The sequence below is a fragment of the Artibeus jamaicensis genome, unplaced genomic scaffold (genome assembly GCF_021234435.1).
Source record: "Artibeus jamaicensis isolate MK-2021 breed Jamaican fruit bat unplaced genomic scaffold, CSHL_Jam_final contig_444, whole genome shotgun sequence".
NCBI classification, from domain to species: domain Eukaryota; kingdom Metazoa; phylum Chordata; class Mammalia; order Chiroptera; family Phyllostomidae; genus Artibeus; species Artibeus jamaicensis.
In genome coordinates, this window is record NW_026521831.1 from 7857930 (window position 1) to 7880943 (window position 23014).

Genomic DNA, 23014 nt, shown 5'->3' on the forward strand with positions numbered 1-23014 from the left:
CAACCAGTTCATATGACTATAGGGTCATTTTCAGAGCCGCGCTCAGACCGACTGCTTGTGTTGCAAGCAATCATGGTCCGACACACTTGGCCCAGTTAGAGTTGGTCAGAGCGGAGAAGCAAGAGAAAAAAATAAAAGCATAACCATTTAGTAGAAGGTTATTATATGAGCCTGATGCCTCCAGCCCCAGCACTGAGTGTTAAAATTAAATCACTTTTATTTTCCTCTTCAGGAGATACCTTTGAATAAATCCACATTTGTTTTAGCAGCAAGAAACAGTTTATAAAAATCATGAGATTTTCCTACCTTGACAAAAATTGTTGAATTGCATTCTTGCAATGCCTCCATTAAGCTAATCACATGGAGACACACCATCTCTACCATCTGAAAGAAGAAACATGAAGTCAAGTCCACTTCCAATAACAGAAACCTCGTGGACTAGCTGCAGCCACGGAGATCCCGTACCCGGGCCGGTGAGTTCTGCCTGCACAGTGACCAGAGCGGACCGCAGGGGCTCCCGTTTATTCACCTCTGCGGGTTCTGTGGAAAGCTGAAGTTTCAAAGCAAAAGAGCTTTTCCAATTGCCACACCTCCCCCCCTCCCTCGGGGCTGCCCAGGGAATTGCAGAATGGATCTCGCTAATCTGCCCTCCACTGATTTACAACCCGGGATCCATGGCTCCCGATTCCTTCGTTTCTAGCCACAGAACTTGAAGCTTCGGCCCTGTTCTCCATCTCAATCCTGACTCCATGCCATTATCTGGAGTGGTCGTTTAATTTACTGCACTCCTGTCTTTGAGTCTCTGGTCTCCGTGAAAAAGGCAGCTATGCTCACATCAGTTCAAAGGTGCGGAGGCAGTGCTACCCCTGGTGGAAAATTCTAAGGCGGGACTTTAAACACTCCAGGGGGACCTTACCAGCCTGGCTTACTTGGTTGGAGGAAATTTTCAGAATAAAATTAATTCAAATTCACTTATAACATCATTTATCCAAAATTCATCTGTAACACTGGAATATCAAAAGAGCTTTGAAAGAGCAGTATTAATGGCATCAAAAAATGGATGACAGTGGAAGGAAACTTTGAATCTCTAGCTTAAGTCAGAGTGAAGGTGAGGTCTCCATTTCATCGTCTGTGAAATGACAGAATAGTTTCAGCTCCACATTCTTCTTCAGTCCCAGACGCTATGATCCAGTGAATGTAATTATCTCCACAGCAGTCGGAGCTGTTTGTGCACCCCCAAATTTTCATATAAATGTCCTTTAAATTGAACTAAAACATCTCTCCCCGTACAGAATTGCCCTATAACACCTGCTTCTCTAAACAAAAGAAGTGCTTCACTAGAGGAAATACGGAACCCCATTTCCACTCTCTGGAACGCCTTCTGTGGGTGGTACAGCGTTGAGTTTCCAAGTACACTGGGGTCACGATCACAATGTTCTTCCATCCCTTCCTTGCCCCCTGCAGACGTGAAATCAGCTGCTTTCCCAGCTCAGAATCCTGTCCCAAAGCAGTGAACTGAACTAAAGGACTCCCTTGTAAATCTCTTCCCTACACCCTTCAACCCTGGCCCCAGGCGAACTGGTCCGGGCAGGTTCAACAAAGCGTGCTCGTGCCAGCCACATCCCAGGTGTTTCCCAATGAGGTCTGGAGGAGCCCCTCACTCGCAATGCAGCCACCTCCATGAAAAGAAAACCAGGTTTGAAAGCTGGGTGCCCTCGGGTAACTGGAGAAGGTGAGGCTCTTCTCCGGTTCTGAGCCCCAAGTATGATGAACGCATGTGCTTGGTCTGCTCTTAAAATCCCACAGAAAGTTGGCCTAACTGGCTAGGTTTTTTCCAAAACTAATATGAATCTCCCTCCTAACTCTGGGAATTTGTAGCCCCCAAAACAGCTCCTAAAGGTAGAAGTTTCATATATATTCCTTTAGCACAAGGCAGAGAGAACAAAAATTGTTTTTGCTTGATTGACTTGTCTACTTTGTTTTTCATCAAATTCTTATGCGAGCAGAACATCCGGTTTATAATGCAAACATTCACCAATCCGTTTCTATAACATTCCATCTGCGATCTTGAAGAAAGACAGTGGGAGGGCGGGGAGTGGTCTACGCAGCCGGAGAGTCCACCCGAGAGGGAAAACGCGTTCGTTCGTGAACTCACCACTTTGTTGTGGGCCATGAGCTGGAGGATGCTGGGCGTCACCCTGCTCCAAAACTCCAGCGCCGTCAGGATCGCCGTGAAGCTGAACTCGTTCTGACTTTGGACACTGGTGGCTACGGCACTTTGTTCGCAGTATACGGTCCAGAGCTGAGCAAAGATAAACGCATGGAAGAGGGAACACATGTGCAGCACGGAGGTCTGAGGGGGAACAAAAGGAAGAGCCGTTACCTTCTGGGGGGCTGGGCCATTCCGCAGAGCCCTCCCCGCACGGCTCAGCATAGCTGAAGCACAGCCCACTCCAGCGGCCAGAGGCTGAGGGAGTTAGCTCCGGGTCACACCTCCTGATTCACCACCTGACAGCAAGCTGCCCTCCACTCGGTCAGTGGGAATGTGCTTGGAGAACAAAGCACCTTTTCAAAGAGGAGACACCTTAGTTTGTAGAATAAATGTACCCATGCCCTGGCCCTTTAATGGAACTGACGTTCTCAGTCCTTAACTAGATTAGGAAGAATATCATTCTGCCATTTTAGGGTGTTTCCCCACCTACAACATGGGGATAATAGTGCCTTCCTCAAAGAGTTATAGTTAGGAGTCAATGAGGCGATATATACATATGCAAACGCACTGCCCGGCACTTAATAATCATACTACGAGTAGTAGCAGCAGCAGCAGCAGCGAAGACAGTATTCCTGCTGGTGGAGAAGACTGACCGAGTGGGCTCCTACAATGTCCCAGGCACGCTTTTCACAGATCGCCTCCATAATTCTCAAACCATCCCTTCATCTACTTTACAGAACAAAAGCCAGAGCTCAGAGAGGTTCACTTTTTCAAAGTCACAAAATTACGAAGCACCGTTGTTAAGAATCCAACACAGGTCTGGGTTGAACACACTAGAAACTGACGGCCTAATTTCTCCTGCAAACATCACTGAGGGGGATGCTCTATTTTATCAGAGTCAGCTTGACCTGGCCCCAATCCCCCGTGTCCTCCCAGAATTTGCCTAAGCTCTGCGAAGGGGCCTTGGCTCCTCAGAGCTACTTAGTACCAATGTGTCCAGTGTGCTTGTACTGGCTCACGATTCATGGCTGCCTTGGGTTTACTTATCCCCTGAAGCAGGTCATTTGTCTCTACAATTTACAAAGTTCCTCTCCACAGGTGATTCTAATGTGTACTTTCGTGAGTCCCCAGCTGGCCTTCTTATTTTCATTTTGTATCTTCACACGCCGCTAGAGATTTGAGTTGCAAAGGCAGTGCATGAAGTATATGGGTAGATAGAGCATAAATTTTCCTCCACTTCACATCTGGTTCTAAAAACTGATCACGGAATTTTTATTATATTTCTAGCCTCTTATTCCTCTTCATTATTTTGAGACAGAAATGCCCAGGAAGCTAACTCTTGCTTGCCTCTGTAATTTATCTTCATAAAAGTGAAGCAAAAAACAATTTAGGGGAAAGAAAAGAGAGTTGGAGAATTTAAACAACTTTAAATAAGGCATTAGCACCAAGTTGCTTTCCTAATATCCACAGGAGGCCCAGTGATAAGATGCATTTTCTTCTCAGAAAAAAAAGCGCAATTGGCTGATAAGGGTTTCCATTAGCAATTTCGATGCACATGGTCTCGATCTTGCCAAAATCGCTTACCTTTGATTGCTCTGGAAATCCAATCAGGATAACAATAAGGTGGTCTGCGATGTGGGAGCCTGCGTCCAGAGGTATGGGCAGGCAGGGAGAAGAGGAGTTTGGACACACCGCGTTGTGAGTGAGGGACCCCAGAAGCAGCCAGGACAGCAGCCGGATGTGGGAGACACACTCAATGAATTCTTTAGGTCTGTCAAACAGGAAGGAGGGTAAAGATGATTTTACGCTCTGTTTCACTGGGTGCTCAACGAATGCTTGTGGATGGGCAGACTGGGAAGTGCGGACTTGTAGACACTGCATACAATAAAACACCAAGGCGACACAGTGCTCACAAATGATGTGTCTGGTCAGCGCGGTCCTCACTCTAATCCTGGATCTGAGCTTCCTGAGCAAAGAGCAGCCTTCAGTGACACAGGATTACAAGCCTTTCTCCCACGGACCTGGCTACCTTCCTGAGGACCTTCTCTTTCTAATCTCTTTCCTTCCCTCTCATTAGGAAGTCTGATGTCCCCGCCAGAGGGGAGGGAATGGAGGAGAAGACATGACACACAGCCACCCGTCTCCCTGCTCTCCAATACTGTCCTCCTCCTGCCCTCCACACGCCCCACCCTACACCTGTCCTCCAGCCAGGAAGTGAACCATGCAGAATGGCAGGCTCGCCCCTGCTCCGAGTTCCAAATAAACTACCTGCCTCCTTAGCCTCCCACAGAGGCAGGATCAGGGGCTCACACCTCCCCGCACTCCATTTCATCTCTGCCATAGAATTCGTTCCAGCTGCAACCTAAGCTCATTGAAGACAGAAGCTATGTACGTGCTCAATAAATGCCTCTGGATTTATTTTGTGAGTTCAAATTGAGAGTTAAAGTGGCAAAGCTCCAAGTTTTCATCATCCCTCAGGTCGACCGAGGTTTATGTGTGAGGGCAAGTTTCTTTTACTGGCAGCATGTCCTGAGGTGCTCAGGTCAGCGAGCAAGGATGGAGATGGGTCTCGGTTCCCATCTTCCCAACCAATCACATTCCACTCCCATAAATCTTCAGCACAGTCATTCGCTCTGGCTGAGCCCCAGGAAGCACAGGGAGCTTCCTGCCTCATTGGCCCTTGTTTGGGCCAATGTGAAGGGCCTTACCCTTGTTGCATCGCTGAAGGGGGATGATAGAGCCAAGGCAGATAGCGAATCACAGCTTTGTTGTCTCTGTGGTTGCCCCGGGAGATTTCCATGGCTGCGATCTGTGCCAGCCCAACTTTGAGGTGTCCACCAAAGGTATCTTCATGCAGAGGCTGAGAGCATGTCTTCATGTGGTTCTACAAAACCAAATGGTGTTTTGTGACTTTGGCAGAGTACCTGGAGGTATTTCAGCCTGCTCATTAAAACCAGGTTGTCATTTGTGCACCCACTGTCACCCCTCCCAACATACGAAACTTCAATAGCTTCCCACTGTCCTTAGGGTGAAGACAACAAAACTCCTCTGCATAACCTCAGAGGCCTGGAACGATCTAACTGCAGCGGGGCTCTGCACTGTACCCACCCTCCCTCGGTCCCACCTCAGCGGTTCCCTCCCATCGCTGGCCTTTGCTCATGCTGCTCATGCTGCCTCAACTACCACACCTGTGTTTCTTCACCTCATTCACTGCTATTCATCGTTTGGACTTCAGCTCAGGTGTCACTTCCTCCAGGAAGCCTCCTCCCTGGCCAGGTCCTATCAGCCTATTAGAAGCACTCCTACCTCTGTCTACCCCTTCTTCACAGCAATTGTGAAAGTCACAGTTTTACTTCAGTCTGTATAAAATTTTCATGACACTTGCCCTCCACTGCCAGACTGTAAGTTACATGAGGGCAGCTACTGTATTCATTCTGTTGGTCGTTGCATCCTAAATGCTTAGAACAATGCCAGGTACATTATGGGTACTCAACACAAATTTGTTGAATTGTTTTTTTAAAAGTTCTTTGCTTGGTGTGACTTATCGAGTGGAAAGAGGACTGAACTGGGAGTCGAGACCTACGTTAATTAGTCTCATGGCCATAGACGGGCCATCTGCCATGTCGCCTTTTCCCCACGTGTTTGCTAATACTATGTAAAATCAGAGGGGTGGATGGCATCTGTACTCCCCAACCTTTTGATCATCAGGGATTTGTCTTTTTATTTTTGTCTTCAGTTTGAAAGTGGCTACATAAAACAAGCTAAAAATGTATAGGTAATAATTATTCTCTCTTCTTGGTACATTAAAGTCATTTAGGTATAGGCAACCAGATTCAGCGATCAGTAACTAGTATACGGTCAAGCGCTAGGGGAGTTTCCTTGGAAGTGACTGGGTTTGGATAGTGTGAGAAATCACCATTTTAAGTTTTGATTCTACTTTCCACTGGGATGTGCAAACCTACTGCTGTCCCAAGAAATGCTCGCTCCTCTGAGCAGAGTCTGGTGCTGATCTGGGTGCTGAAGGGGCCGTGATGTTAGCTGAGGGACTTCTGGCACAGCTATACCCTGTTTGTCAGAAAGGAACCACTTCATGCCAGATGGCAATCTGGCTGCTCTCTGGGCTGTGTTGAGGTTCTCTTCTGCCCTCTGTCTAGGGCCTTCCTCAAACCTCTCAGACCATCAATCTTTTAGTAGACTCGTGGCAGGGAAGTTGACTTGCATCAGCAATTCATTCCACCCTAAAAAACCATCCACAAACTCAACAAATGCACTGGGATTTTGCCCATTTGCAAATTAAAGTGTGTTCTATTCGCTTGTCTTTAATTATTTTCTCAAAGAGAGCTTCAATGCAGACAAACACCATAAAGAGCTTACGTTTGCATAATGCGTTAGTTTACAAAAGTCTCTTCACATGCACTATTTCACATCGAACCTTGTAACCATCAGCAAAGGTGGGTGTGCTCAGACGTGCTCTGCAGACGAGGACATGGAGCCTCTAGGCAGTTGAGTGAGGCTCTGCGGAATGCTGCTGCCGTGGGAGTCACTCCGGTCTTAGGTCCAGCCTGACTCCACCACTTACCAGCAGCGTGACCTTGAACAGGCCTCAGTTTCCATGTTTGTAAAATGGGAATAAGACCTCAATAGGGCCATGGGAAGGACTGAATAAATGGCAAATGTAAAGTGACACAGGTGGCCAGTGCTGTGTAAATAAATGTCCTTCCCCTCTTTGCGGAGGCACAGCTCCCCAGATGCAGGCTCATCCAGGGAACAGTCAGTTCCTATCTGGTCTGCCGAATTCTCGAAACACATCTCTGTTCTGCCAACCCAAGGGATGGACCCATGTACGCGCTCTCACCTTCAGCTTGGTCAGTGTGTGCATGTCAGCCATGAAGTCCAGCACCTCGCCGATGGACTGCCGCATGCACTCCATGGCCGCCGTCCCGCACTGAAACACAAGGACAGGGCTGGGTGTGCACTGTGAGCCACTCACGACCTTCATCTCCGCCCTGACTGCCATGACTGTCTTGCTCTGGCTTCATGCTGTTTGCTGATGAGTTGTTTCTGGGATTCTGACTCACCCCATTAAACTCAGCACACAGTCTGAGCTCGTCTGCCCAGAGCTGGGACAGACATTGATCAAAGGTTTGTGGCGGAAGGCAAAGAAACAGCCTATGGGAGACAGGGGAGACACGCTTTTTTCCACGGGGTGATTTAACTGGCTTTTGTTCGGCTGTTTTTCCATCGGTCAGTATACGAAGGTTTAACCCGTGTAAAGCCATTAGTATTAGCCTTTGTGACGTGAGTCACATTTAAACTACAGGGACACTTTATCACTCTGTGGAGTCTTAGACACATAAAATATGTGACACCAAATTCCACCACCAGAATCTCGACTTTCTCTATTTAAAAAAAGTATGTAAACCAGTATTGTGTCTGCAAGAAGAGTCGGAAATTTTTTGTAAGTCAAGTCACTTACAACGTACGTCATACACGGTAGGTACACTATTAAGGAGACAGATGTACTACCGGTCTCCTTGTTGGAGACAAATAAATAAGCAAAACGGTCATCTTCCCCAGACACTGGCAGCATGTCTGGGAAGTTTTAAAGGAAAAGACAGCAACCTTGTGTTTCAGGTGATTAAATGGCACAAGCCTGCGCTCTCGGGGAGGTGCAGACTGTGTAGGGTTATAAGCAAAAGGGAAAATGAATGGCTGGGCTACTGCATCAAAGAGCCCCGCACGCCGGGCTGGGTGTAACGTGGATCAAAAGCAGGCCGTCTTTGAAGCCCTCTGCATAGTAGGGGAAGGCCTTTCTTAGCTTCCTGTAGGAAAACCTGGGACGTTATATACTTAACCAGCTCCCCCAGTCAGAAATCACTTTCCCATATTCATGTCCATGGGCACCGCACTGAACTGCATCACCTTCTCTCTCTTCCAGAATTGTCACGCTTGTCAGGCTGCCGACGGGCTGACAAACAGGAAAATAAGGTCCCTGGCAGTTCTGTCAGAGTGTTTTCCAAGCATTTTGTAAGTCCTGAGCCTCTCTTCTTTTAATTTAAATCAAGTGAGGGAATCATAAAAGGTTATTGTGTTCCCGCTCTTGGAATATTAATCCTTTAATGCAAGAAAGGATTTCCCCCCAATTTATTCCATTTTCTCTGACCTTTCACATGCCGTGCGAACAGAAGCATACGCTCTGTTCTTGCATTTCTTAAAAGGGATTTCTGTCTTTCACAGGCAATATTTTGTACCATTTCAAGTAGGCAAATGTCACAGAAAATAATTACTAACAGCACTTTTTAATATTTGTCCTGTAAGTTTAAACTGCAAAAAAAAGAAAATGAGAGCAAAGAATTTACTATTCCCCAGTTACATTTGCTCTAGAGGCAGCAGCTCTATCTGAGAAAAGCCTTAAAATACCCTTCACAGTCAGGATAACCTCAGCGAGCCATCTTCCCTTATAAAACAGAGAGCAATTTCCCTGTCCCCCTTTTCTACTCTGCAAACCATCAGCATTAACCTCAGATGTGTCACCGAAAAACCCCCGAAGAGTCACGCTCCACCTGGTTTAGAAGGCCTGTGTTCATCTCAATAGGAAAGCTGATGCTAAAGATGTTGAAAACATACTCTAATCCCAAAACACGAATTAAAGTGAATCGCATCCAAGTCTCCCTCAAAACTTAGGTCTGATTTTGAAGTTACACGGCCTAGATGGTAAAGGTAACCTGTGCAACATGGAACACTTGAAAAATACAAATTAATAAAAAGAAAGAGAAATCGCCACGGCCCGAATTCCTGCCACTGCGACTCTAGCCCCTCCACTCATACCCACTCTTCTGTGGCACATTCACGTGCAGGTGCTCTGCAGACACTGAGCTCTGGGGAGAAGGCTTACAACACAAGAACCTGAGTGGCACTTGTATTATGGTTTCAAGTGGGTTTAAACAAATACTCAGAAAAAGAGAAAGGAAATACATTAGTATGTTAGCAATAAAACTTTCTCTGTGTTTAATGATCACTTTTCCTCTCTCATAAAAGTTCAACATGCCAAAAAATTAAATAAAGAGTAGTTTTAAAAACTATTTAGTGTTGTGGATAAAACTGGTATACTTATAAATGTAAATTTGCCCGGGCTGATGTGGCTCAGGGGATTGAGTGCCAGCCTGCAAACCAAAGAGTCTCCAGTTCAATTCCCAGTCAGGGCACATGCCTGGGTTGCGGGCCAGGTCCCCAGTGAGGGCCACATGAGAGGCAACCACACATCGATGTTTCTCTCCCTCTCTTTCTCCCTCCCTTCCCCTCTCTCTAAATATAAATAAATAAAATCTTTAAATTTAAAAAAAAGTAAATGTAAATTAATAAAATCTTTTTGGAAAACAATATTTTATATTGTTTTCCAATATGTACCAATGGTACCATTAAGATTTTCCTACTCTTTCAGGAATTTTATCTAAAGAATTAATCCCAGGGGCATAATTCAAAATAAAGGTGAAGATAAGAAACTGGAAAATACATATATTTCTAACAATATGGGAATAAGCAAATTGGGATAATGAATAGATCAAAACATGGAAAAACAAAACGACAGAGTTCTCATTTTGAGGAAGAGGAGTTTATAGGCGATCCTTTTTCTTTATTAATTTTTCTCTCCTGAAAATTTAAATAATTGTCTTAAATTAACAGTATCTCTACAGTTCCCAAGTTTGTTGCGGTGAACTTGCTGTCAATAACTGTAGTTTCTCCTCTTCTAACCTGTCAGTGATCACCTTCACACTTCACCAAATAGTTCACTAGCTGATAACAATGGAAACTTCCTCATTTTCAGAGGAAATGTGATCAAGGAAAAAAGGTATTACAGTGCTTATTTCTTTCTGGAAGCAATTTAATCAAATTGGGCAAAGGGAGCCAATATAAAAAAAATGATTCTGGAAAAAAATGGAACTTTAATTAAATCTATTCTTTTTTTCCCATCACCATTTCTCCCCCACCCCCACCCCTTTCACCTCCACACCCCCCTCCTCCCCACAATTAACCCAAAGTTAATCGGGTCCATGACAAATGTGCTCTTTACGTCTGGTCATTTTTTTCCCTGTCCTTAACTCGCTGCTTCAATTTTACTCCTGTTTCCTGGGATTAGAAGTTTCCAAGGGTGGGGATTATTTTAAATTTTCACTAGTACTCTCATTAAAAAGATGCTAATATGTTTTCAATTCTACAGTGTTTGTTCTAACAACATGAACCGGACAGAGGCCAGAAACTCCTCTCTGCTACATGAGGAAAAGAGGAAACAAGTAAAACGTGGACAATGAATCCAGTCAGGACTTACTCCAGGTACAGAAGCGATCATCTGCTTGCTCAGGATTGTGGACTCAGCTAGTTTGGTCCCAGCATCTGCACAAATAAACTAATAAGAAATGGAGAGGGTAAGTATTGTTAAGAGCATGGGCACAGTAATAAGTAGCTCACAATGTTATTGACTTGGCTTAAATGCATTCGTGTGGACTTCCGTGACGATCTGCCTTGGGTTCGTGGCACCGGATCATCACGACAATGGATGCCCAGCAGAAACCCGGGGTCACGGTCCAGAGATGAGCGTGCCGACCCTCACTTCACCCCGACAGTGCAACGGTGCGGGGAGCAGGGGCCGGGTCAGGCAGGCCAGAGGAGGTGTCAGTGCTGTCAGATGAATTCTGAAGTTATCCCATGTGTCCCACGGCGCTTCTCGACAGTTACTGAGTTTTCACAGATCCTTCCACACTTACATCATTATATATCGTACATTTAGAAGGAGAGAAGAAAAACCATCACCCCCCCCCCCGTGAGCGTTCTAGCTGTTTCTTCCCCCCCCGAGGCCCCTCCGCGCCTGGCCTTCCTTCTCCCGCTTCACTCACGCCCATCCTCTGTGTGACAAGGACCGCGCTCCTGCTCTGTGGGCCCCCAGGACCTCACACACTCCACTGCCACAGTCATGACACTGAAGTGCAACGGCCCGCGAGTCTATTTCTTCACCTGCCAGGCGCTCTTCGCGAGCACAGACTCTGTGCAGCTCACCCCAGCACTAGCTGCGGGCCTAACCCCTCAGAGGGGCTCGGCCAGAGTTTGTGAACTGAATCCACCGGTCGGTTGTGACTCGAGATCATGACGAGGGTGGATCTGCCAGATTACAATGCAACCTCCTTCTTTACAGATCCTTATAGATGTTTCCCGCTTAATGCAACACCCTAAGCTAGGGTTTCAGGGGAGAAGTTAAGTCTGTAGAGTTTGCTACCAGCAATTACCTCCTGGTTGATTTCCCTCCCCTGGGCCTGCCTGGTGGCCCCAGGCACTTGGGGACCCAAAGCTGACACCCTGCGGAGTTCAGAGCTCGGACAGCTCTCCCCTCTAATTCATTTTGATCTCATGCTGGAAGAGCACAGAGAAGTTGGGAGTTCAGCGACGCAGGCTCGGATCCTGTCAGACTAGGAGAAGCCGCACGCGCTAGGGTGGTAGAGAAAACCTCGAGGGGGCCTGAAGAGGAGCAGGAACCAGTGTGCTGCTGACTAATCAGGGGTCAGCATCCAAGTGTTAGCGTCGGGTCTTGGCTAACAAGGAAGAGCTATAAGCCACAGGCCTTCCAAGGTCAAGAAGCCCTTAGACATCTTGTTCAAGGCCACGAGCTGGTCTTCACGTGTGTTCCTCCAAGAACGGTGTTTCAGTACAGGTGACTGAGCAGCAGGGAGAGCACAGCAAGGAGAGCTGTCTCTGAAAGCCACTTGGAGGGGTGGACACACATCTCCGCGTTCACAGCCTATGGTTTCCACTGGCCTCAAATACAGTGACAGAGGCTGAAGAACCCATCTGGCTGATAACTCCAAATCTGGCAGAGAAAGTGCCAGTTTGTAACATCCCAGGAATACCAAAAATTTTCCATTATTGTATTCAGGAATGCTTATGTCTGCTCTTTTCACTGGGGCTTATTTCTAATACAAGGAAAGGTAAATAAATCAGGACTTAAAAAAAAAAAGGAAAGCCTATAACTTTGGCCAAAATCTATAAGTAAAAAAAAGAAAAATCTGATAGAGGTACATGGTGAAAAGCATGAACTCCCAACACCCTGGCAGATAGTTTTCCCCATAAAATGTATTTGCAAAAGCTATCTGTGTCTGCCATCTAAGACAAACTACTTATAACTAAGTTCCAACACCTCTGTCAGGACACCATCATTTTAATTAATTTCTTTAAAATGGAAGCAAGAGACTACACAGCTGAGAGAGACCAAGGGCAAGACAGAACTGCACAGAAGTGTGTGTGCAGGGGGAGTGCTCCGAGGTGGGCTAACGCCCTCACCCTGAAGCCAACACGGCCGGGCTGCGCCCTTGAGGGCAGGATAAGATTTGTGAAGAAGCACAATGTTGAACATCTCTGTCTCCCATCAGCACAAGCCTCTCTAACCCGGCATCTGCGGCCAAGTGCAAAGAGAAACACAAAGCAAGTAGGTTGTCAGCCATGTCGTGCCAAGATACGAGGCCAAACTCACATGTTTGATCTGTGATAGCCCTTAGAAATCAAAGTTAATCAAACATCACCCTAACCGTTATGGAGGTGCTGCAGAGAGTCTGGGGTCCTGAAGGGTCTAAAAGTGCATAAGCCTAAAACCACCTACTGTTTATTTGTTATCAATGCACTGTAATCCAGTGCATTTTAATATAATATGGACAACTAAGTCAGCTCTTCTGTCTTCATTTTATATGGCTGCTGACTGGAAACCAAAAGACTCCATTAGACTTTCCAGAACTGCTCAAAAGAGAAAGACATAACTACAATCAGGAGGGGCAGGGTGACTGCCACACAAGAATTCCCTACTTTCAGAGAGAAACAGGCCCTCCCTCACAGACACGAAAGAATACAGAAGAATAATACCCATTATTCATGATCAAAATGAGGCTCAAAATAGTATCCCCACCTCTCATCCCAAAGAGGGGTCCGATTGTTAGTAACTCAACTGATTTTCATAACCCCACGCCAACGGTGACTGTGAAGGTAAAAACAATCGCAGTCCCCCTGCCTGCCGGCTCTTTGTCCTCCAGCCCACAACCAGCCTATCTTTAAAAGAAGACCTTTCACCCACATGATTTCTCACACTTGAATATGCAGGTATATCCCACACAGCGGGAGTGCCACATGCAAATTAGCGGGATGTCTACCTACTCCTGACACATAATAGGAGCTGAGGGCGTTCTTTTGGATTTGAGCTTATGGGGCCTTTACAGTGGCTGTTAATGGGTTGTCACCCTCTTATGAAAACTCTGCTGTAATCCACCTTGAGAACACTTATAAGAACATCTCGCTACAGCAAGTAGCTACAGCAAGTAGCTACAGCAGACCAGCAGAAGGGAAAAGGTCGTGAGCGAAAGCAACAATGTCGACAGATCTGCACTGATACGAGGCAGAGCTCGGTCCACAGCGCAGAAGAACCAGGCCCTGCTCGTCTGCAGTGTAGGTTCTGAAGAATGCCTGCATTGTTTCTATTCTGCAGATTCTTCACGGCCTCCATGCATCTTTGTCTTTTAGAAATGTCCACTTGAACACTGAAGGCTGCCTGCCTTCATACCTGAGTAAACGCAACAGGAGTCGAGGCTGGACAGCCCACCCTCGCAGGCTGGGAGGCCTCCCACGACCCGGCCCCCAGGAAGAAATCCTGGGAATTAAAGAACAGACTGGTTCTTTAATTCACTGCCTTGGAATGACCCCACATTCCTTGGGCAGGGGTTTCACTGTTCCTTAAGGGGACTCTCACCAGCAGAGCATCTGGTAAACAACAAGGGCACAGCCTATCTATGAGAAGAACGAAACAGCTCCCTCTCTGTGAACTAAGTTCTCAGAGAACTTATCTATCTACTAAATTATTAGTTCAGGAGGCAGACAAAATACCCTCGTGCTTTCCTGGGGGGTGAAAGATCAACGGGTAAATCCAAGTGTGAGAAACTGACTCTCTTCTCACTAATGGGGCCAGCTGTCCTTCGTGGTGGCTCACCAGGGGGGCTTCTCCTTCCAAATGGGGCTTTCTTTTCAGTTTCCGGGTTAAACGAAGCCACACAACAGCCCTCACATGGGATCCATAAGGAAGTCACTGCCTGTCTCAGACACATCTGTTCATACTGAGGGTGCCACAGCCTGACCCGCCCCATCAGTAAGGGGAACAGCTCCTTCGGACTCCAGGTTAGGTTCTCTTGCCCAAGAGAAGCTGCCAGAGAGCAGGTTACACATGGCGCTGTCCTCCAGGGAACTGTTCCCAAGCGGTCAAGGACAAACCCCTACAGAGGGACGTACTGTTCATGAAGGGACGAGGTCCTTCCTCCCGTGCATGGCTCCACAGAGGACTCCTCTCCATCACTTAGCCAGAAACCACAGGGCAGATACTGGAACTTTTAAGTATGCCTCCTTTTCACTCCCCTCAGTGATGAAAATTATTTATGCTAAAAGTTTGTAGAACCAAGATACATCACTTCGAAGTAGCACGAAGCTTTACATATTTCGTTGGAGGTGGAAACATTCCTAAAGGTGTTTTTCACAGGCACGATCTCAGAATGTCTTCACAATGCCTCTCCGGCCTACGTAACTTATAACTTGACTTTTTAGCTCAATGATTCAATAACATATACCCATTGGTTTTAAAAAGATGAAAATGGAATCCAGTAACACGGTATACAAGAATCTAAAAACCACATTCGGAAGAATCAACTTTTTGCCTTTTTTTCCCCTAAAGTTGATTTGTTTTTGTTATTCGCTTGCCAGGCTGTGATGCAGTAATCACTGTTTTCGTGGTTTCCTTAAGCACCGGGCGATTGAAGCTGTCAGTGTTGTTTTGCTCTTTCATGACAAGTGCTTATTATGGTTGACAAACGAATTTCATAGCAAACCAGCGCCCCCGCCCCCAGTCACAGTCACAGCGTCGGGGGCCCGACCCCAAGAGGATTCAGCCTTGTAGATCTGCTCTGCTTGAGACGGGGGCAATTGATGGAATGCTCCCCGGTGCCCATGGGAAAGCACCTTCAGAGCCTAAAACCTAGGCTGTTTTCAGGTGGCAGGTCACCAACCAAAACACTACCAGAAGCCAGTGGCTTCTACACACTGTCATCCTGCTGGCCTTGAATCTGCCCTGGGCTGTTTCACTAAGCCCAGTTCACCTGCCCTCCCCTCCGGATCGGTGTGGGTCCCATTCATCTTTATGCTCACTTGTGTCAAAGTTGCTCGTACTCGAAAGCGGCATAGCTGCTGACGTGTGCGTAGGAGGGGCTGGCCCCAGGCAACCCACTGGCAGGGCTTCAAAGTCTGCCTGACCTTGGAACAGTCATGTCCAGGCCGTGCGCTTTGCTTCCACCTTCCCCTCGGGCTGTTCACTGACTTGGAACAGCAGAAGCCACCTCATTCTGACTGCATCATGCCCGACATCAAATACTGTCATTTTCTAGTGCTCACTGCTCTCCAAAAGCTTCAATGTGCTCCAAAAGCTCTTCAAAGACATCAGAAACTCATTCTTCATTGAAAGTACACCAACTTTTTATGAAACCTCAAAGCTCTGAGGAATACTCAATTCTGACCCTAAGGAGTAGTCATACAGTGGATAGTAGTGAAAGAAGGGGACCAGGGAGTGGACATGAAATGGTAAATGACAGGTCTCCTTCCTCCTCTTCTCCTGAGTAAACACCTCAGTCTCCGTGCACCCTCCAAGGTCCACAGTCCCTTTTCTCTGCCCCCTCCCTGATCAGCACCCCTCTGCCACCGCACCCATCACTCTGTGGTGGGAGTTTTTGTTTACATGTCAGCTTCACCTACCAGATAATAAATCCCAGAGAGAAGGGGCTGTGGCTTCATCACCTGCTTCCCCAACCCCTTCCTGCCTCCATCTCCCAGGCTGGCTCACCAGTCCCTCTGCCCTGGTACTTTACATGCTACATGATGCTTATTTAGCACATTGTCGAGATGGGGCCCATGTCTGTTACCTCCCTGCATTCCCAGAAACTAGCCCGAAACAGGGGTCAGTAAGCATCTGTCATGGGAAGTACCACTGAACAGTCAAATGTGGCCAGAGAATGAAAGATCTCAGTAGTTCAGGCACGGCAAAGTCACTGTAGGTTTACAAGGCACAGTGTGATTTGATAAAAAGCAGAGTTTTAGCAAAATTCCTCTAGGCAGCCAGAAGCCTGGATTGGTGTAGAGAGAGGGGAAGGCAGCACCAAAGCTCAGGGCTGTTACGGTGATCCGGGCACGTGACAGGAAAGGCTGGCCAGGCCGTGCTCCGCCGTGAACAGACCCTGTGCTCAGATGCAGACTCTGCTTGTGCCAGCTGTGTGACCTCGGGTGGGCGAGCCGCTGAACGGCTCCGAACCCCAGGTTCCTCATCCACAATACAGAGCCAATGCCTCCTGTGGCTGTAAGGACAAAGTGAGGGGAACTTCTAAAGTGCCCACCATATTGCCCGGCACAGAGCAGGCACAGAAATATTTGACTCATGCATATGCCCCACACCTTCCTGAATTTTCCCAAACATAACTGGGTCTCCTGAAAGTATTACAAAGGAGGCACAAGCCTACCTGGACAAGCAGAAGGAGGTTTGTATCTGGCAATGGAGATTTCAGCTTCAGGGCTTGCAGCAGTTCTAGAATGACACTACGGGACAAGTACAGCTTATCCCGCTCCTGAATAAAGCAAACAGAAGAAGGTGAGCGTCTCTAAAATCTCAGTTAGAATACATCCATGTTACAGGGGCTTCTAAATGATGCACAGATCAGAAGCAAAAAGCAGTATTTAAAAAATGCACAGTGTACTGTTCTTCATAAATAAATTAAAACTAACAGGAAAAATTAAAAAGGCATTTGTGTGTGTGTGTGATGAGTTTATTGAAGCACTGAGACCACATAATTTGATGGATAAGAAAAAGATAGGCTAGCTCTTAAATACTGAAACCACAGGATTTGGCCGTTATTCCCAGGGAATGATATAGGTTCCCAGAACTGCAGAAATTAAACAAATCTAAAAGTATTTTTTTCAATAGAAAATCATTTAGAGAGAAACATGTACGACAGCTTCAAGGATCTGCTACCCTCCCTAAGGAACTTACTTTTTAAATGGGCAATTTTAAGCATCTATAAAAACAAAGAGATGCTAACAAAAATACCTAACAAAGATATTAGGTGCTACACATGCCCTTGTCAAATTGTAACATTTTGCTTTGATTTTACATTTTTTAATTATAAATCAGATACCAAAGAAACAGCTGAAGCTACCTATTCTTTCTCCCTCGAAGTAGCCACTATTTTGAATGGTGCCTATTATTTCATGTATGCTTTTTAATGCTTTCACTACACATGTATTATACACAAAATATATAATATTATTTTTCCATATGTGTAAAATTTCTAATATAATATTTAATTATAAAACACTATTATAATGTATCATACAATGCACAACTTGTCTCCACTATAATGTGTGATATTACTTTTGCATGTTTTTAACTTCCTCTTATAGTGTATAATATTATATGTATATTGTACATTTTAAACCTTCTATAATGGCATCATACTGTGCATATCTTTCTGCAACTTGTAAGTTTTCACTACATTATATTTTTGTATTAGCCCCTATTGATACATGTAGGTCTATTTCTTTCAATTAAACATATTATTAATACTCAATATGTTATGTATGGACATACCTAAATTCATCAACCTGTCCTCCTATTAATGGAACTCTAGACTGCTTTCAATTCTGTAAGCCATTTTTATAGTCAACTGTAACACACATGCAGAAAAGCACATAAAACATAACTGTAAAGATAAATGCATTAGTAGAGATTGAACCCTCAGGTCATCAGCACCCAGAGCAAACAACAGCATACTGTAAATGTCTCAGAAGCCCCCTGTATCCATTCTTGACCATAATCAAGTACCTGGAGAGACCCCTGTGGGTTTGTATCCACTGTCTTTTCTTTCCCATTTTTTCTGGCTTCCACTGTGCTGTTAAGAAGTCTATGGAGCATCTTTTCATCTTTTTTTACACATTTTTTTCTTGGCTGGTCTGGCAGGTTGTACCTTACTCATGTAGACTGTGACATGAGCAGGTCAAACTTGAGTTTATTTATAATACTTTTGGTGCTCACTGTGCTTCCCGAATCAAGGCATTACTGATTTTCATCAATTCTAGAATTGATAAAAAGCTTATTTCCCCCTCTAAAACACTCTCTTGATACAGGTTAGATCTTCTTTTTAGAGTCTTCATCTCTTCATCTCTCTTGGCTGCACACTATGTAATTTCTCCAGTTCTTTTTTCCATTTCACCAATCCCCCCTTCAGCTATGTCTAATTTGCTCTTTAACCTGTCCATCAAGCTGTCTCTGTTACTATTTCATTTCTAGAATTTCTACTTTGTTCAAATCTATCTGGTTTTTTAAAGTGCCTAGCTCTCTTCTCATGCTTTTAATCTTTCCGTCTTATGCTTATCATTTAAAGTATGTTTTTATAGTCTCTATCACACAGTTCTAATATTGGAAATCTCTAGGGGGAATAATCTTGCTGCTTGTTGATTAAACTAAACTAGCTCATGGTGGATTATTTCTTCACATGATTTATAATGTCAGATTGTGAGCTCATGTTCATCAGGATTTTAATTATGGAAGTCCTAGACCCTAGTTGGGCCTAGGTCAAAGGCATATCCCTCCAGAGAGGTCTGAGAATGGACTTCAAGTTTATTTCTGCCAGACACTCTGATACTATTGCTTGCTCAGCACCAATGTTACTTGACGTTTTAGTTCGCATGCAGGCATTATAAATCAAACTCTAAACATGTTCAAAGATGGATATACATTTACTAGTTCCCAAGGGAGACTATAAATCGTTCCCAGTTCCCACACTCAGATCCCTTTCTCTGTCACCTCCACCCAAGAATATATTCTTCCCCAATTACCCTTTTACCAAATGTATACAGCCTCTCAAGGGTTCTGACTTTCTGCTGGGGTCAGCTCTGCTCCAACTCCTGGCCTGAAATACTCCCAAAACCTCATCTCCTTTCTCTGTGTGGGCTTTCAAACTCAAGCCACTGAGTTACCAAGATGAGCAACTCCCCACCCACCCCAAGATTTCTACAATGGCCACTTTTATGCTTACCACTCTAGTTCTCAATTCCCTCTTCATTTCTGTCTCTTTTCATTTTAATAAAATTAGCTCCACTTTTAAAATCATGTTGATTTCATCCAGCATGTTGAATGTTTCAATGGGATAGTTTTCAAGTTTTCTAGGATGCCAAGCTGGCATAAAGAGAAGTCTTCAAGTCCTTACCTTTCCAAGCCTTTTCTTTAGATTAGGTAGGGAGAAGGCTTGGTTACATACTGCACTTTAACCCTCTCTTAGAGTGTCTCATAATCTAGGAGGTAGGTGGGAACACCCTAACTGAAGCTTTCTGTAGAAACACTCAGTTCAGGTTGAAGAAGTGAGAAAGGGCAGATGACAACACCAAGTGACAGGCCCCTGAAGTTAGGACACATGGTGAGGAGATATAATGTATTAATGAATAGTCAAGGCCAAGGACATCTTGAATTCAGAGTGGCTGAAAGTGCCCTGTAATCAGTACCTATCATGGACAACATGGAAAATACACACTCATTATGGTTTTTCCTCTAGCAAAATGCATCAATTTAAACAAATCAAACAGAAAGAAGATGAATTCTAAGTACAGAGCATCTTTTCGTTCCATCCGGTGCTATGTCTTACAGACTGATTTTTTTTTAAGTGAAAACAAGACAAAAGTCCTTTTTTGGGAAGAATTTGGAAAAAGGAAAAATGCTGATTATTTTGGTAGCTGGAAAACATATCGTTCCAGCAGAGTAATAGTTTATAATCAGAAGGACTAAAGAGGAGGTTATCGGGGACACTTAACATGGCAGAACGAACATGAGGTGCAAAGAAAGGAGACAAGAGTGTTTTAAACAGAATAAAAGCCTTGATACAAAATTAGATTATTCTGAGGAAAATAAAGGTCCTACAGAAGTGAACAACGTGACTAACGGAATATTGTGAATACTCAAGAGAACAACAGACACAGAGACTCCCATTGAAAATGAACTTGGAAAACTTGGAAACTGAAAAAGGAAGATCTGCACATTGTTCGTAAGGACAGAGGGCCTCCTGCTTTTCCATTAGCATCTACCAGCTCCCACGAGGCTGCGATGTGCACCGGGCTAGCAGTAGTTTTCCATCCCTCAGAGGTGGGGCAGGGGATACTAAAGATAATGCAATAGAGAAAGCATTATGAAGGCAAGATGTCAAAAAATGAGATTACAATCTCAGAGGCCAAGAACCCAGGACTGGGGAGACAGACAAATGATGAGAATTAAGGTGCTCTCCACAGGCTTTCGCAAATGACAACCCAGTATTTTTCTACTTTGGGGATAAAAATACTATGTAGGGACGGCTTGCCCACTCATCGTGGGTGAACTTGAGAAGGACATTCAGAGGTCATTTAGATAATGATCTCATTTCATTCAAAATACCTCTTCTCTATGAAAACCACGGGCCCTTCGATCCTCCAAATTTGCGTATTTATCTTATGTACATATCTAAATTGTTTCTTTCCAATGATATTTATTAGACCTTAGTAGAATTACTCACTTGAAAAGTGCACTGAAGCGATGAACCTAAGAGGGATCTTACCGCCACGTGCAGACTTACCTTGGTGAAAGCCCGGTAACACAAGCCACACACCTCCACCAGGTAGGCCAATGTGAAGACCGCATTCTGAATTACAAAGCTGAGCAGTTTCGAAAATGGTTCCAACAGACTCTGCAATGAGATTGAGGCCAAGTACAATCAATGGCTGATTCTTTCCTTTCAAAAAGTGTTAAAGTCTTAACAATACTTTCATAGGATCATTCTTTTCAATTCAAATCCGTTGCCAGGTGGCTACTGTAGCAACCTTATGGGTCTAACAAGGCCATGGTCTTCAATGGATTGAAGATCATGATTTAACCATGTTATCACTAAAAGAAGACATTCATTTTCCCAGATGCATCATTTCCAAACCCACCTAACGCAAATCCTGCCCTCACGTCCACCCCCAGCAATCAAGACTGTGAGGTCTGCATCCAATCTCCCACTCTGTTTCTTAGAACGTCTAGACGTCTCAGGGTCTGTCAAACCCAGCCCCTTTGGAAGTCTGTAGTCTCAGTTAAATTAAAGCACAAACCACCCCTTGCACGTGAGCGCCAAAGCACTCCGAACTGGGATCAAACTCGTCTTGATCCAGCTTCCTGCCAATGTCCATCCTCAGAAAGGCACTGTCATTTTTGGTTTCCCCATCTGAATTCATACACAGAGGGTCAGTTTTAGTCCATATACTTTCTGAAGCCATTTAGAAACATTTATTGAGCACATACTAAGTATCAAGCAGAGGTAGACACTTTTATGTAGTTTATCTTATTCAAATTTCTTGTAACAAACCTGAGGGGATAGTATGTTACAGTAATTAACGATACAAGTTCTAGAGTTCTCACACACGTTTTTAAGCTCCAGCTCTCTGTGACCTTGAATGGGTGACGTAACCTCTCTGGACTTGGTTCTTTCCTCTGTAACATGAGGATGGTAATGGCCTCCAGCTCACTGGGTTGTTGTAAGAGTTAAAGGAGATAATGTACACAAGCCACTTGGCAACAGTTAGCCCTCCACCACCATGAGATACGATCTGCATCATAACACTGAAGCTTCAGTGTTCCCGTTCTACCCAAGATGATAGTAGGCAAGTAACTTGCTTAATGCCTACACAGCTACTGAATGGAATTGAAAACCTTATTCCAGAGCAATTTCCAGAGGCAGAATTGCTCTGTAGGGAAGACAGGATCATTTTAATTAGGCTGCGAGACTTCCATGTCGTTATCTCCGCTACTTCTCAACCTCTATAGTCCTAACTGCCTGGATGGTAGAAGCAGTACATGGTGTTCACACACGCGGGGCTGTAGGCAGTGCAGACAAGGAAACAGAAGTCATCCTTGATCCTACCACTTAGCGATAACGTTTTGTTATATTTCCCTTCTTCCCTGTACACAGTTCATAAGGTGAAATCTTACACATAGACAACCCTACATTTTGTTAATATAACAAAAGTAATTTCCAGTGCTATGGGATTCTTCATTATCCTCCATTTTAATGGCCACAAAAGTCATATTTTATTATAACATTCCAATAAATAGGTCTTTGCATAATATTTGCATTTTCATAATACGTTCCCGGAAAATAAATGACAGATTCAATGGTTATACGCATTTCAAGATCCTTTTTCCTTATTGATAGAATAAATGAATCATTACATGTTAGTTCCCCCTGAGGACAGAAATTATATCTTTCATTTTTCTGTATTCCCCACATAAACTCATGTAGTACTTTCCACATTAAAAAAAAAAAAAAACAAAACCTTAGATGAACTCTTTGAAATAGTACTGCTGATCCAGCATCCTTCACTCTGTATAAATGCTGTTGCCCTGTGAATGAATGGGGACAGCAATGTGGCTCTGTTGACATAAAATGCATCCTTACTTGTCAAGAGAAAAAGAAACCTGAATTCAAACCTACATAGAAACTTGACCTTTTATCTAGCGGAACAGCATGGTGATGGGGCAACACGATACAACAGAAAAACCAAGGAGCTTGGAATCAGAGGACGTAGGTGCAAGTCTCAAGTCTCCCACTAACCAGCTACAAAACCTTGGCCAAGACATGCCATCTCTCTGAGCCTCTTTCCTTATCTGTAAATGCACAGATTTAGACCAAATGATCT

At 44.8% G+C, this 23014-nt stretch overlaps 1 protein-coding gene across 3 annotated transcripts in view; it reads right to left on the reverse strand.

The window, feature by feature from the left end:
- UNC79 (unc-79 homolog, NALCN channel complex subunit) overlaps nt 1-23014 on the reverse strand; it is a 162292-nt gene that overhangs the window by 7917 nt on the left and 131361 nt on the right. For all 3 annotated transcript variants that reach the window (XM_053665979.1, XM_053665978.1, XM_053665980.1), the window contains 8 exons: nt 20917-21027; nt 16786-16890; nt 10539-10616; nt 7068-7157; nt 4921-5096; nt 3797-3983; nt 2156-2353; nt 307-384 (listed from right to left, as the gene is read on the reverse strand). In XM_053665979.1, coding sequence (XP_053521954.1) covers nt 307-384; nt 2156-2353; nt 3797-3983; nt 4921-5096; nt 7068-7157; nt 10539-10616; nt 16786-16890; nt 20917-21027 — 1023 coding nt within the window. The remainder of the gene's footprint in view (nt 1-306; nt 385-2155; nt 2354-3796; nt 3984-4920; nt 5097-7067; nt 7158-10538; nt 10617-16785; nt 16891-20916; nt 21028-23014) is intronic.